Here is a 14,749-nt window from a genome sequence, read left to right on the forward strand (position 1 = left end):
CCGAGTTGACCATCTCTTGCCTTTCTTTTCTGGTGTTATTCTGACAGGCTGCCAACTGGAAGAGTGATACATCAAATAAATCCGTCGTGAGGATTAAAGAAAACTCTTTGGCAAATTCATTTAGATAATGTCCCTGGGTCCCTTGATAAAAATGTCAGGAGACAGTCCACATTTTAATTAATTAATAAACATTTGGAACAAAGTTTAACTACAGTATCAGACTCATTGGCCTATGTTTCATTTATCTTCTTTATATACAGGAATAACATTGGTGTTTTGTCAAAGATAGCTGCCTAGCTAAATTAACCCTTTGAAAAGTGTTTTGCTGTGGTTTGGACCCACCAATTGCAATTATTTCTAAATAACTTATCCAGAATACAGTCTTCCTCTAAATAAGAATTTCCCTTTTATGCATCTATTTTCTGTGAAAATAGAACTCATTCCCACCAAATGCAAAAACATCAGCTTTCTAATGTATCTTGCTATGTACTGAACACCAATGTCTGTTAAACCTACCTCAATCTTTTTTAAGCAAAGTTGTGTACAGAAGGAAACATCACATCTCCCCCAATACTACCAGAATTTTTATAGTGCTACTCATCAATCTGCTGCTATCTTTAAAGTCTTCCCAAAAGGCCAAAGAATGTTAGAAACACAGGAATAAAAATGAGACCATGAAGAGCTCCAAACAAAATGACCAAGAACATAATCTTAAAAAAGGTTCTGAAAATGTAAGCGGACGCCATGGAGAGCACCAATACTCCCAAAATGGTGGAAACAGCTCCCTGGACAACAGGGTACCCAAGGTGGTACAGAGCATCCACTGCCCTGTCATTCATACCGGGCTTCTCACTGGAAACAAATGCATAAGAAATATGAGCAGAGAAGACCACTGAAAACCCTATGCAAATAATAAGGTTGATCATGGATATGGAGTCAAGATTTACACCCCAAAAAGCCATGAAGCCAGTCACCCCGACAATAATAGATCCAATAGCAAACGGTACCCACAACAAGCACAAAGGATTTGGAATGAGCAGCAAGGAAATAAGTAACATGGCTCCACTACCAATTACAGCATTCTGAATGGTATTCTGAGCAATAACAAGGTACTGATCAAAGTATATAAAAGCTGGATGATATACCCTTAGTGGTATCTTGCAGCCTGCTGCACGGCCTCTCAGTTGTTCTAAAAGCATTCGCTCATCAACTGCAGTAAGGACATTGACGGTCTGTATGAAAAAGCGGGAAGCTAGTACGGCCTGGTCAGTAAAATTAATATCCAACTCAAATTCTGGATTCATTTGAAACAGGGTTACAAAATTCTGAATGAAAGAAACAGGATCATCTATAGCTAGATACATTGTTTTAGCAATTGTTATATGCGTTCTCAACCAGGACTCTGACAAATATTCATTAACATAAGTTGAGTTTTCTATAAATTGCATGCAGTTCTCAAGATCTGAACGAACAGATGAATTCCAATATGGCAGGCTTTCAGTAACAATGACCATAACCTTTGGGCCATAATCTTTAAAATAGTTATCTGTCCAGTTGTAATACTTAATGACATGAGAATGATCATTTACCAGATGTCGAAGATCTATACCTTCCTTAACCCGAGTGCACCCGTAAATACTACTACCTAAGTATCCAAGATACAGGACTACCACAAACACTTTGGTGCAAGGGTGCATAAGGAAAGGACCAAAATGCTTTCTAAAGAATCCATTCATAGGGTGCTCAAACTCTGCCCCAGTGGACTCATTATAAGATCCTCCCACACAGCACATGTTGTAAGCAGACCCACGAGACTCTTGGGTTTCTGTTGACACTTTCATGCATGTGAGCCAGTGTCTGTTGCTTTCTTCCCTTCTACCATTTAGAGTAAGAATTGCCCCCAAGAACGTCAAGTTGTATATGTAGCAGAAGATGAAGGCTGTTCCTGTGTATATGCAAAATAACTGAATCGATGGGAAGGATGTTGCAGAGGCAACGTAGAAAGCTAAAATGCCAGTAAGAGTTGTGATGGTAACAGATACCGCTGCCTCTGCATAGGTGTCAGCCATCCGATCCTTGACTTCATCCTTGACCTTAGTCTTTTGCCAGCAGGACACCATGATGGACATGTCTACAATAGCAACACCTGAAGAAAGAAAAAGGATATTACAAGAACAGAAATTTATGTGAGAGGAATGTGCCCTGAGATCTCATTTTTGGTATTTAACTCCAGTGACTAGAGCTGTGAATGGGCAACACAGATCTTTCTGGAAACCTGAAAAGAGCTCCAGTTTTGCTGAAAAATATGAAATCTAAAAATAAGTACCTTGGAGGATTAAAAAAACCCCAAAGATAATAAAATGAGCATCTCTACCTTTAAGCCACAGATTTCCTCCATGGCTGTTGCTAAGCAATCACAGCATTCCATGTTTCGGTTTCTGTGTGTAAAAGGCAGGGAGAGGGGCCAAGACTGGACTATTATGGCCTTTGAGGGAAGATTAGTGTTGCCAGCTCCAAAATGGAAAATTTCAAGAGATTACATGGTGAAATCTGAGGAGGACATGGGCAGAGGCCTCAGCAGGATATGATTTAGTTATTTTATTCATTCATTTGATTTTTACCCCGCCCTACTGGGCTTAAGGCCAGGTGCCACCGATATGATGCTGCATACTAAACTTCAAATGTTTTTAGATGTTTTAATTAATGTATTGGGTTTTATTGCATTGTGAACCGCCTAGAGCCATTTGTGGATTAGGCCGTCTATAAAATCTAAAGAACAACAACAACAAATTAATTACAGTGTAATCAGTGACAACGGGACCATTTGTGACCTCAAAGTCCAGTGAAAAAGCAACTAGTTTGAAGAAATGTAAGGTGCCAGAAGAGTTAAAAGAGCTACTGGTTAGCATTAGAGGCATGGTACAGAAAAGGTGAACACAGAAAAAGTAAGCTCATCAAGCAGAATGAGATGAAGAAATCCAAGTGGAGGTCTGATTTATGATCCATATTCACATTTGGAGGAGAAGAAACATTAGGACGGAAAAGTAAAGCTACATAGCAAGGCAAAATTCTAATATGCTCATCAGGGTTAAGGAGGTAGAAGAATGTAAATGTTCTCTAATGTCTGTTCTAACACAACCATCTAAAGTCATAGCGATACATATAGTACTGGAAACAGTCATTTACTTACCAAGTATAAGAAATAGTGCATTTGCGACTGTAATGGGAAAAGGTACTTCACAGGACATCAACAATCCAAAGCTGCTGAGAACAGCCAAGCCTGATGACAACACTCCAAACACTCCAACCCACACTTTTGTTTGTACACAGTCGAGCCTGCAAAACAGGAACTGATAACACATTTACTGTCTTTCTGAGGCCCCTCCTGCACATGCAGAATAATGCCCTTTCAATTCATTTTCACAATTGTTTGCAAGTGGATTTTACTATTCTGCAGTCTTTCCTTTTTTGTTATTACGAACTTCTAATACACAACTTGTTACGTCACAAGTATTTTGTATCCTCTACAACTGCTTAGCTACTTCAACATAATCCTGTACTACTTCTTTTAGCCCATCTAATGTATTACATTTATTCTAATATTGAACACATTGAGATCAATTCTGAATAAGTGGTTGCAAATTAATTTTCTTCTCTTCCCTCATGTATTCATACATTGCGCTTTAATCCATATTCTTTGCAACCAATCCTTTCATCCTATAATCACTTCTTGCTTCCAGATCTGCATTATTTTCATTCTTGTTGCATATTCATCATCAAACTTCGATAATCCTTTTTATTTTTGAAAGATTCTCAAATAAAGAAATCACCATGCTTAAATTTCTGACTTATAATTTCTTTGATGGCTAAAGCAAGGTTAAAGGAGAAAATTACAGACTAGTTAATAATAGTCCAGAAAAGGCAAGGGTGGGGGGAGGGGAAGGCTGAAAGTAAGAAAAATGGATTGAGAAAGAGAGAGGATAACTATAGAGATATTAGAAAATTATTTATAAATCCTCAAGATAGAATGAATGAGAATGATGCAGAAGAATAGGAATGATAAATGCAAAGGAATTAAAATTAGAAAATCAATGATATGATTGGAAACAAAATCCAGAAAGTACGATTTGTACATTGACAGTAAAAGGAAGGAAATGTCGCTTAGGCAAGTGTATTATATGATCCTTAAAGTTCTAAATCAGAGCCCTTTTGTATCAAACCTTTTAGTACATTTTAGAATTAACGGGTCATTTGATCCTGCAGTTGCATTATTATGTTTTATTGTGAACCAGAGTGGTGGAGCATCTAGGACAGGGGTAGGGAACCTTTAACACTCAAAGAGCCATTTGGACCCGTTTTCCACGGGAAAAGAAACACTTGGAGCCGCAAATAATTTTTGACATTTAAAATAAAGATAACACTGTATATATTGGTCAATGTGGAGTGGGCCTTTATTTTCATGACAACCCTGTGGTGTGAGTTAAGCTGGCAGAGTGTTTAGGGCAGGAACTTCACACGGTTCCCACCCTGAACACAACTCAAAACCACCCCTAACTCACGCCATCAGCCTCAGAGCAGGTTATACAAGAATTGCTCAATGAGCGATTCTTTGGTTTTACTGCATAGCACAGCCAAGGCCTAGCGAACGGCTGTGGCTGTCAGCCACTTTAAACAGACAAATTGCTCATTGAGTGATTCTCGTATATCCCCCTCCCCGGCTCCCATTTGCAGAGCCACTGGGGGAAAGGGGCCATCCCATGGCCCAGGGGGTCGGCTCTGCCTGCGAAGTTGCACTTTGCAGGCAAGCAGGGACAAGGTGGGAGGCAGCGGGAAAGGGAACCATGGATGCGCCTCCATGCGAAGGCGCGTCTGTGTCCCTCAGCAGCCACAAGGCCGCTCACACAGGAGTGTGCAAACGGTCCCAGGACTTCACCGGAGTCTAGTACCCCAGTGTGACCCTGCCTCCCTGGCCTATGCAGAACAGACCAAAGAATTTCAGTAGAGATAAATTTAAGATACTACACTTATACACTTAGGCAGAAAAAATGAAATGCGCAGATATAGGATGGGTGACACCTGGCTTGACAACACTACATACGAAAGGGATCTGGGAGTCTTAGTAGACCACAAACTGAACATGAGTCACAAGTGTGATTGGGAGGTCAAGAAAGCCAATGTGATTCTGGGCTGTATCAATAGAAGAAAAGTGTCAAAATTGAGGAATGTAATTGTACTTCTCTATTTTATATTGGTTAGACCTCACCTGGAATATTGTGTACAGTTCTGGGCACTGCAATTCAAGAGGGATATTGACAAGCTGGAATAGGTCCAGAGGAGGGCAACCAAAGCGGTAAAAGGTCTGGAATCTATGACCTACGAGGAGAGACTTAGGGAGCTGGGTATGTTTAGTTTGGTGCAAAGAAGGTTAACAGGCGACATGATAGACATGTTTAGATATTTGAAGGGATGTCATGTTGGTGAAGGAGCAAGTTTGTTTTCTGCTGCTCCAGAGACTAGGACCAGGAGTAATGGGTTCAATTTGAAGTAAAAGAGATTCCACCGAAACATCTGGAAAAACTTCCTGACAGTAAGGGGCTGTTTGACCCTGGAATGCACTACCTCGGAGTGTGGTGGAGTCTCCTTCTTTGGAGATTTTTAAAGAAGGGCTGGATGGACATCTGTCAGGGGTGCTTTGACTGTGTGTTCTTGCATTGCAGGGGGTTGGACTTGATGGCTCCTGTAGTTGCCTCCAACCCTATGATTCTATTCAATGATTCCATAAGATGAAGGAGTGGTGTGGTGGAGCCCCAACCAGCCTCCGGCTGGGGGTGCCTGTGCCCGCCTTCACTTACCTGGGTGTTGGTCTGCCCGTCCAGGGCCCTGCTGTCCTGGGGCCACCTACTACTAGTTATCTGTTTAACCCACAGCTTGGCTGGAAAAGGGAGCTATCCCTGGCTTCCCTCCTCCTCGCCAATCTTCCAAACAAGCCCTCCCTTCCTTCCCTGAAGTCTCCCTCGATATAAAAAAAAAAAACCTAGGCTGTTGTCGTCGTGTTTCTTTCACTATCCTTCCCTTCATGCCTCCCTTCTACCTTCTCTCCTCCTCTGCTCTCCTTCTCTAGACTTTCACCCTCTCTTGCCTTGTCCTCCTTCTCCTTGTCCCCTCTGAGCCTTCGCTCTTTCCTCCTTATATCCCCTTCCAGCTTCCTCCTGTTTCTCCTCTCATCCACGTCCTCAATCTCCTCTTTCCCCGTCTCTTCGGCCAAGCCCGGTCCTCTTCTGCGTCTTGCCCCCCCCTCCCATCCCCTGTCCCGCCCCCTCCCCAGGAGGCTGCCGATGGGATGCCTGGCCTACCAACCACTGCCTCCCTGCATTCCCTCTCAATTCAGGGGATCCCCAACTCCTTCGGCCCCGACCTCAGCTTGTGCCGGGTGGAAGGAGACAGTGTTGGGCCACTGGCTGGCCTCTCCCGCACCACAATGACGTCTGGCTCGCCATTGCAGCGCCAGCCGTTGGTGGGCCCAGCCTCCTCCATCTCTTCATTGGGGCCTTGGTCGAGTCTGTGGGATGGCTTTGACCCCATCCCCTGACAAGTGGTGAAATTTTCCATTTGTTTCTTGTCCATTAAAGGCAACTGTTCCTTGAACTGCAAGGTCTAATATTGCTTTGGTCTATATTTCAATGTGTGGCATATCTATTGCTTTCCACTTTGAAAGATTACTCATTTAGCTATCACCAAGGCTTATAAAGATCAAGTGAGAAGGAATATACCTCAATATACCAGTATGTTGATTAAGATCCAATAAATATTCTAATATATAGTTAATTTGTCTATTAACTTCCAAATGTCCTGATAATCCAGAATATCTGTAACAACTGCGTCAAATTTACTCTTGGTTGCTGACACCTCAAACATGTATTTAACTCCAGTGCCATCAGTTTGAGAAATTTGTCAGGGATCCAAAAACTGCAAGGACTAATCTTATTCATATTAAATGTAAACTAACATCTAAAGATATTTAACATTACACAGTACAGCCTGAGATACTGTTTTCTGAATTTGCTTACTAAGTTGTATATTGCAATTCTGGCTTCAGAGGGAAAAATCGTATTCTAACTGTAAGTCTCTAAAAAGTTTAGTAAGCTCATAGTTCAACAGTGGTGTTAATGAAATGATACCAGATTTGATTCACATCAGCCATATGGAAAATCTTCCTGTGATTTTAGCATTATGGTTGCCACACAGTGTCAATTTTATATGTGTACAATCTATTCTTTGTTTTTCAACATGCATTTTAACCGATTTCTGTTTTCTGATATGCATGTGACATTTCTGATATGACGTTTCATTGATTTTAAAGAGATACACTTGCAAGATTTTACTTGCAGTTTTAGTCAACTTAATGAAAATGACACAAAATCATACTTTCACTAGAAAATTTAACCTACTCTGCCCCTGCAATTATAAACAAATTACCTTGCACATAGAAATCGGTTGCCACAGTGTCAATTATGTATGTGTACAATTTATTTGTTTTTCAACATGCATTTTAACCAATTTCTATGTTAACTGATGTGCATGCGACGTTTCACTGATTTGTTTCTGATATACATGTGACATTTATGATGTGACGTTTCATTGATTTTAGTTAACTAATGAAAACGACACAAAATCATCCTCTCACTAGAAAATTTAACCTCCCCTGCAAATATAAACAAATTACCTTGCACATGATATAACTGAAAAGAATATTGTTAAAAAATATGTGATGGAAAACAGAGGGATCGCTGCCTTGCCACTTTTTTCAAACTCTTCCTGTTGAGATATGGAGGTAAGATAGGCTACCTGCCATGCGGGGAAAAAAAGGAGGATCACTTGTTAAATATTATTTCTTAACACAAATATTATTTCTTAACACAAGAGACTACCAGGGATCATAAAGTTAGCAAATATCAGTTCTTTATCATTATTTTTTTCAAATCAAGTTAGAAATAATAGTTAATAACAGTCAAATTTCTGATTTATCTGACCTGAATCTCTCAACTATCCGGACTACAAAAGCACTGCCTTTAGGACAAGTTACATTATATGTGAGAGACTAAATGATTCTAAGTCAGGGACGTAGGTAAGGGGGTGGGTTCTCGGGTTCAAACCCCCCCCCCCCCATTACATGTCTGAAGCTCAGTTCCCTGTTTGTGGGTTTTTTGAAAATTTGTAGTGTTTTTTTGCTTTTTGGCCTGCAGGGGGTGCAGTTTTTAGGCTAACAGCACCAAAATTTCAAGGTATCTTTATGAGACTGTCCTGACAATACCACCCAGGTTTGTTTCAGGGGGTCCAAAGTTATGGGCTCCTAAAGGGGGTGCCCTATCCACCATTGTTTCCAATGGGAGCTAATAGGGGATGGGGGCTACACATTTGAGGGTCCATAACTTTGGCGGAGGGTCCAAAACTATGGGCTCCATTTTCCCTAGCTACGCCTCTGCCCGGAGGGAAGGCAGAAGGGACTGCTGGCTGGGAGCCCAGCCGGGGGGGCGGGGGAGGGATGTCTGCTGCCCCTGGCCTTGGAGAGCTGCTTTTATAAGCACTGAGGCTGGGGCAGGGCTTGGGGAGGTGTGGCCCCGCCCCCCATTAAAAATCTATACCTATGTCCCTGTTCTAAGTCCAGGAATATTATTTGGTAGCTGTATTTGAGGACTATACAATATATCTATCAGTTCCCATTGTACAATTTAGCCCTCAAAACCAGGTTGAAACAGATCCAGAAAATGAATTCTATCTTAGAAATCTAAAGTTTCCATAAATTTTGCAATAATTGCAAACTTCCCCATCCCCTGAAAACCGAAATTTTGGAAGGAAGTTATAAAACAACCCATTTTAAAGCCTAAATTGATTTAACAACATAAAATCTATATTTTTTCAATAAATTATAATTTAGTTAGAAGAAATAAGTACATAATTTGGCATATTTATGAAATTTAAAAGTATAAATGGCATAGTGATTTACAAGGAAATTTTGAGTACACCCAATATTAAGAAGCAGAAGAAGACACGGCATGCCTTCAGAGATATCATTCACAAAATAAAGGAAGAGTTATTACGGGGAGGAAACTTTTTTAAATTAATTTAACAAATAAATGAGAGAGGCATAAACATTTTCTGGCACCACATTTATTTATTCATTTTCTGCACAGAAATGTGCTAAAGATGTCCTAAACGACACGCGCGCCCCCAACCCCTCCTTGTCATATAATAACTAGGATTCAGATGAACTTTGCCCACTACCAAGGCAGTGGCCAGTGACATAGGTATAGATTTTTTATGGGGGTGGGTGGGGGGCGGGGCCACACCTCCACTTGCTCATGGGGGCATGGCCACGCTTCCCCAAGCCCCGCTCCTGGCCTCAGTGCTTATAAAAGCAGCTCTCCAAGGCAAGGGACAGCAGACTCCCCCCGCCCCCTCCACCAGTTGGGCTCCCAGCCAGCAGCTGGCAGTCCCTTCTGCCCTCCCCTCCGAAGAGAGGCGTAGCTAGGGGAAATGGAGCCCGGTGCAAAATCTGAGTTTTGCAGGGGGCCTCCCATGGGCGGCCGCTGTGATGCTGGAATCCACCCCCAAACAGCATCACTTTCAATGGTGTTTAAACTAGGGAGCCCAGATTCTCCTTTTAAAACCACCTTAAAGGGAGGCTCTGGGGTCCCCAGTTAAAACAACACTGAAAGTGATGCTGTTTTGGGGTGGATTACCCCCACTCTGAAGCAGCATCACTTTCAATGTTGTTTTAACTGGGGACCTCAGATTCTTCCTTTAAATCCATGCCGAAGGGGGTGGGTTTAAAAGGAGAATCTGGGGAAATTTGGGGGGGGGGTGCCTGCTGTCAGGGGTGCATTTGTTAAGCTAGCAGAACCAAAATTTCAGGGTATCTTTAGGAGGCTCTCCTGATGATACCACCCAGGTTTGGTGAAGTTTGGTTCAGGGGGTCCAAAGTTATGGACACTCAGAAGGGTAGCCCCATCTCCTATTAGCTCCCATTGGAAACAATGGGGGATGGGGCACCTCATTTGGGACCCCTTGAACCAAACCTCACCAAGCCTGGGTGGCATCATCAGGAGACTCTCCCAACAAATCCCTGAAGTTTTGGTGCTGCTAGCCTAAAAACTGCACCCCCTGCAGGCCAAAAACCAAAAAAAACACTTAAAAATACAAAAAAACACCAACGGGGGCAGTGCTTCAGACTTGTAATGCGGGGGTTGAAACAGAGAAACCCCCCACTTGGCAGTGGCCTCCCTGTGTCCCCTGATCATATAACCAATAAGTAGCCAGTTTCTTTCATTAATAGATGCCCCAAAGTGCTTCCCACGTTTTCATCCCCATCTTTTTTCCAAAATTCTAATTATTTATTAATAATCACATGAATCCAAGAGGATCCATGCTTTGTGTACACATTTTTGTGCTCTAAGGGCACCTGAAAGTGATGGACGTGTGGATTTTGTGGTGCAGTCTGTGGACATAGCTATGATGAGTGATTTGGTGGTGAGTTTGCGGTGACCTGAGGCAAAAATCCTGAGGAGCCATGAAGATTCATGCTTTGGGACTGTGTTTTGATGCCGCGGCATCACTTCAAAGCAATGGATGCAGGATTTTTGGGATGCAAGTGGTGGCTATGGCCATGATATGTGATTGGACGCTGAATCTGGAGTGACCACAGAAAAACCCTGTGGATTCAAAGGACTCTATTTTTTGGAGTGTGGCAGCACTAGGAAGTCATCGAATGAACTTGGAATGGAAATGTAATTTCCATAGTGGCAGAACTATGAAGTAGTGGATTTAATTTTTTTTGTAGTGTAAATCTGAGGCTATGGACATAATACGGAATTTGAAGATGAGTTTGGGGTGGCCTAGTAGAAAAATCCTGAGGAACCAGGATGTACTAATATTGAAACCTCTATGTGTTTCACATGGTGCTTTGTCAGAATATCTGAAAGCATACTGACCTTCAGAGCTTTTCCCATTTGAAATGTGTAGAGGTTTTTATATTATTGCTAATAAATTGCTTTCTCATTGCAGCATCACCTTTTTTAATTTTTTGGTCATTTTTGTCTTGGTGACTGGAGCAGCCCCCTTTTCTAGAATATGTTCAGTCAGCCTGTCGCCACACAGAAAGTTATGTGGATTGAAGCATTAATCCAACAATGACTCTGGACAAAAATAATGGAACCAAATGTAATAAATGTGTTTCCCAAACGGAGTCCAAAATACTGAAAAATATTCAACATGATGTGCCATAGTGGTAGTAGGTCTGTTTGCCTTTTTATTTTTTTCCACAAACACCAAGACAACTTTAGCAAGAAGGAAGAGACTCTGAGAATTAACAAAACTTGGCTACCAGTACTTAAAAGCACCAGAAGGGCATGCTAGGTTCACGGACAATGGACTCCACCCAGACAAAGGATTTGCATTCACTAAGACTGTTGCTGCCCCAGGAATGCAAATGCAAATCACTCCTTGGACTGAAAAATCCCACTGGCAATACAATGCAGTCAACCACACCTTTGTAGCAAGTTCCACCCAAACAATTACTGATTGGTTCTCCACCCTGGGACATGGATAACTAAACACTGCCTTCACACTGTGATACACCTCTGACGATGCCAGCCACAGATGCAGGCGAAACGTTAGGAACAAGATCCACACAATCACGGTCAAACAGCTCAGAAAACCCACAATAACCAGTTGAATCTGGCTGTGAAAGCCTTCTTCTGTGCCATTTTTTCTTGTGTAAATAGTCCATCAAATGTTTCCAATTATCAGTGAGTTCAGATACTTTTCTGAAATTAACAAGATAAGTTTTGCCATTTCTGACAATTCCAGCAGCTTTGCTAACCAGTTTTCTGTAGTACTGTGGGTATAGGTGAATTTTTCCACTGTTGTGCTGTTGACGGCTTTCATGGCCTGAATGTTGTGGCCTTCCATCCAAATACTGACCAAGGCTGATCCTGCTTAGCAGCCAATATCTCTCTCATTCATTCATTCATTCATTCATTCATTCATTCATTCATTCATTCATTCATTCATTCATTCATTCATTCATTCATTCATTCATTCATTCATTCATTCGAGCTTTATTTATTTATTTATTTACTTACTTACTTACTCTGAGTTTTGCGCCCCCCGCCTCCAGGGGCAGCCGCCATCCCTCACCGTGACCAAACAATGATTTTTTACACCAGGTCATTTAAAAGTAACCATCACATTATAGAACATGCCCCAACTCACATATCTGAGCACAGCAATGGGCCATACCACACAGCGGAAATAAAAATTTTTTGAATACAATTTCAAAATATTTTCAAAATGTTTTATTACTGCTGTGAGAACATTTTATGGTGTTGTATCCAGTCCACCCAGTTGGGGGAAACAGCATCACTTTCAACGTTATTTAAATTGGGGACCCCAGATTCTTCCTTTAAGGTGGATTTAAAAAGAGAATCTGGGCTCCCTAGTTTACACAAGTGATGCTGGAATCCACCCCCAGACAGCATAATTTTAATGGTGTTTAAACTAGGGAGCCCAGATTCTTCTTTTAAATCCACCTCAAAGGGAGAATCTGGGATCCCCAGTTTAAACAACATTGAAAGTGATGCTGTTTTGGGGTGGATTCTCCCCCACCCTGAAACAGCATCACTTTCAATGTTTAAACTGGGGACCTCAGATTCTCCCTTTGAGGTGGATTTAAAAGGAGAATCTGGGGGAATTTTGGGGGGGATGCCTGCTGTCAGGGGTGCAATTATTAAGATAGCAGCACTAAAATGTCAGCGTATCTTCAGGAGACCCTCCTGATGATACCACCCAGGTTTGGTAAAGTTTGGTTCAGGGGGTCCAAAGTTATGGATCCTCAAAAGTGTACCCCATCTTCTATTAGCTCCCATTGGAAACAATGGGGGCACCCCATTTGGGAGTCCATAACTTGGGATCCCCTGAACCAACCTGGGTGATATTATCAGGAGAGTCTCCCAAAAAATCCCTGAAATTTTGGTGTTGCTAGCCTAAAAACTGTGCCCCTTGCAGGCCAAAAACTGAAAGAACACTAAAAATACAAAAAACCCCAAAACACAAACAGACCTGCATTTTTGTTCGCCCCCCCCACAAGGGGGCGCCTGGGGACATTTGACCTCCACATGTTTCCATTGCAGATACACCACTGCTGGCCTGGGCTATCCAGATCAGCACACAAACCAAACTGGTGACAATTAAAGTTGGGGAACACCTATAAGCCATAATGACTTGATCATTTTTCTACAATGTAAGAGACTCTCATCAGTCTCGGATGGATCATAGGCATGCCCCATAGCAATCCTCTACAAGATTGGGATGCCACTGCATGGTGGAAGTAACATATTATAGGCAATTGATAGTATACAAGGCACATCATCTAACTGGTAACAGCAATGCTAAACTGGTCTACTCACAAGTAAGTCTCATGTGACTCACTGGGCTTTACTCCTTCCAAAGTATCCTGCAGCCTCAGCCTCCACCTTCTGAAATGGTCACACTTACCTGTACCGAGGTGAGGTTCAAGGAGGCCAGCACGTCCGGGATCTGCACCAGGAAGGCCTTCAGCCACTTCACGCTGGCCTCGCGCTGCGCAGCATCGTCCTCTTGCAAGTAGTAGAAGAGGCGCATCGCTTTGGCGGCCAGGACGGGGCGGCTCTTTTCACTAGGCGGTTGAGCATCCACCGCGACGCCCCCCAAGGAGGCGCCCAGGAAGACCTGCCTTCGCCAGAGCGGGAACGTGAGGCCGGGCAGCAGCGTCTCGATGTACGCAGGGTTGTCCCCGACGGCGCCGAGCAGCGGGTTGGGGCTGGCGCAGGAGTTGCGGCTGCGGGCGCAGACCTCGAGGTAGGTGGGCCCGCTGGCGTTGAGCCGCCACATAGCCCTGTCTAGCGCCAGCAGCTCGGCGAAGGCGGCGGGGGTGAGGAGCGTCTGGTTGGGCTCCTTCACGACGGCCACGAAGGAGGCGAAGGCGCCCTCCGTGGTCAGCCTCTGCGCCGAGAAGCGCTGCGAGTCTCTCGACGGGAAGCGCTCCTGGACCAGGCGTCGGTCGGCCTTGGCGGGGCTCCAGCGGGGCGTGAACTGCGCCACGATGTCGTTGGACTGGCGGTTGGGCAAGTGCACGAAGCCGACGCCCAGGGCGGCCGAGACCGCCACGGGAAACAGCAGGAAGGGCCACGGCTGGGCGCCCACCTGGCCCCCCAGGCGCCGCAGCGAGCGGGACAGCGGCCGCTCCACGCAGTCCGTCCGGTACCTGCCCCCTGCGGCCGGTCCCCCTGCGGCCATGCCCCCTTCCTTCGCCTCGCGCCGTCGTTCTGTGCCGGAGGGAGCCGCCTGACGCACGTCTGGTGGGACACAAATCCCACGTGAAAGGCGCCTCGAGTCGGGCCTCCTCCGGAGAGTGGCGCTGCGAGCGTCCCGGCTGCGGCAGAGGCCCGCAGGTCCCCCCAAGAAGCGGGCCGTCGGGTTTGCTTTGGCCTTGTCCCCCAGTGGGCTCCCCAGGATGAATAATTGCAGCCATCCAGTAAACTCTCGACATCCAGCCCTAGTGCTGCATGGAGTGTCCCTGAATTCAGTTTGCTCCGCCCCGATATTTATTCACGTCTGCTTTTAAAACATGTTCACGTTAGCTTTTTCCACTAAGGTGGCCGAAATGCTATACGTGCAGACCAAAGATGCAGTTAAAATCAAAAGAGGAGAATTT

At 43.9% G+C, this 14,749-nt stretch overlaps 1 protein-coding gene across 1 annotated transcript; it reads right to left on the bottom strand.

The window, feature by feature from the left end:
• Positions 1-284: 284 nt before the first annotated feature.
• LOC125440632 (patched domain-containing protein 3-like) lies at positions 285-14,331 on the bottom strand. Its single transcript, XM_048510493.1, has 4 exons — positions 13,552-14,331; positions 7,724-7,845; positions 3,191-3,336; positions 285-2,146 (listed from the first exon to the last, which is right to left on the bottom strand). Exons 1-4 carry the CDS (start codon positions 14,329-14,331, stop codon positions 618-620), a joined length of 2,577 nt encoding a protein of 858 aa, XP_048366450.1. The 3' UTR covers positions 285-617.
• Positions 14,332-14,749: the final 418 nt, after the last annotated feature.

Source organism: Sphaerodactylus townsendi, linkage group LG11, assembly GCF_021028975.2.
Source record: "Sphaerodactylus townsendi isolate TG3544 linkage group LG11, MPM_Stown_v2.3, whole genome shotgun sequence".
Lineage (NCBI taxonomy): Eukaryota > Metazoa > Chordata > Lepidosauria > Squamata > Sphaerodactylidae > Sphaerodactylus > Sphaerodactylus townsendi.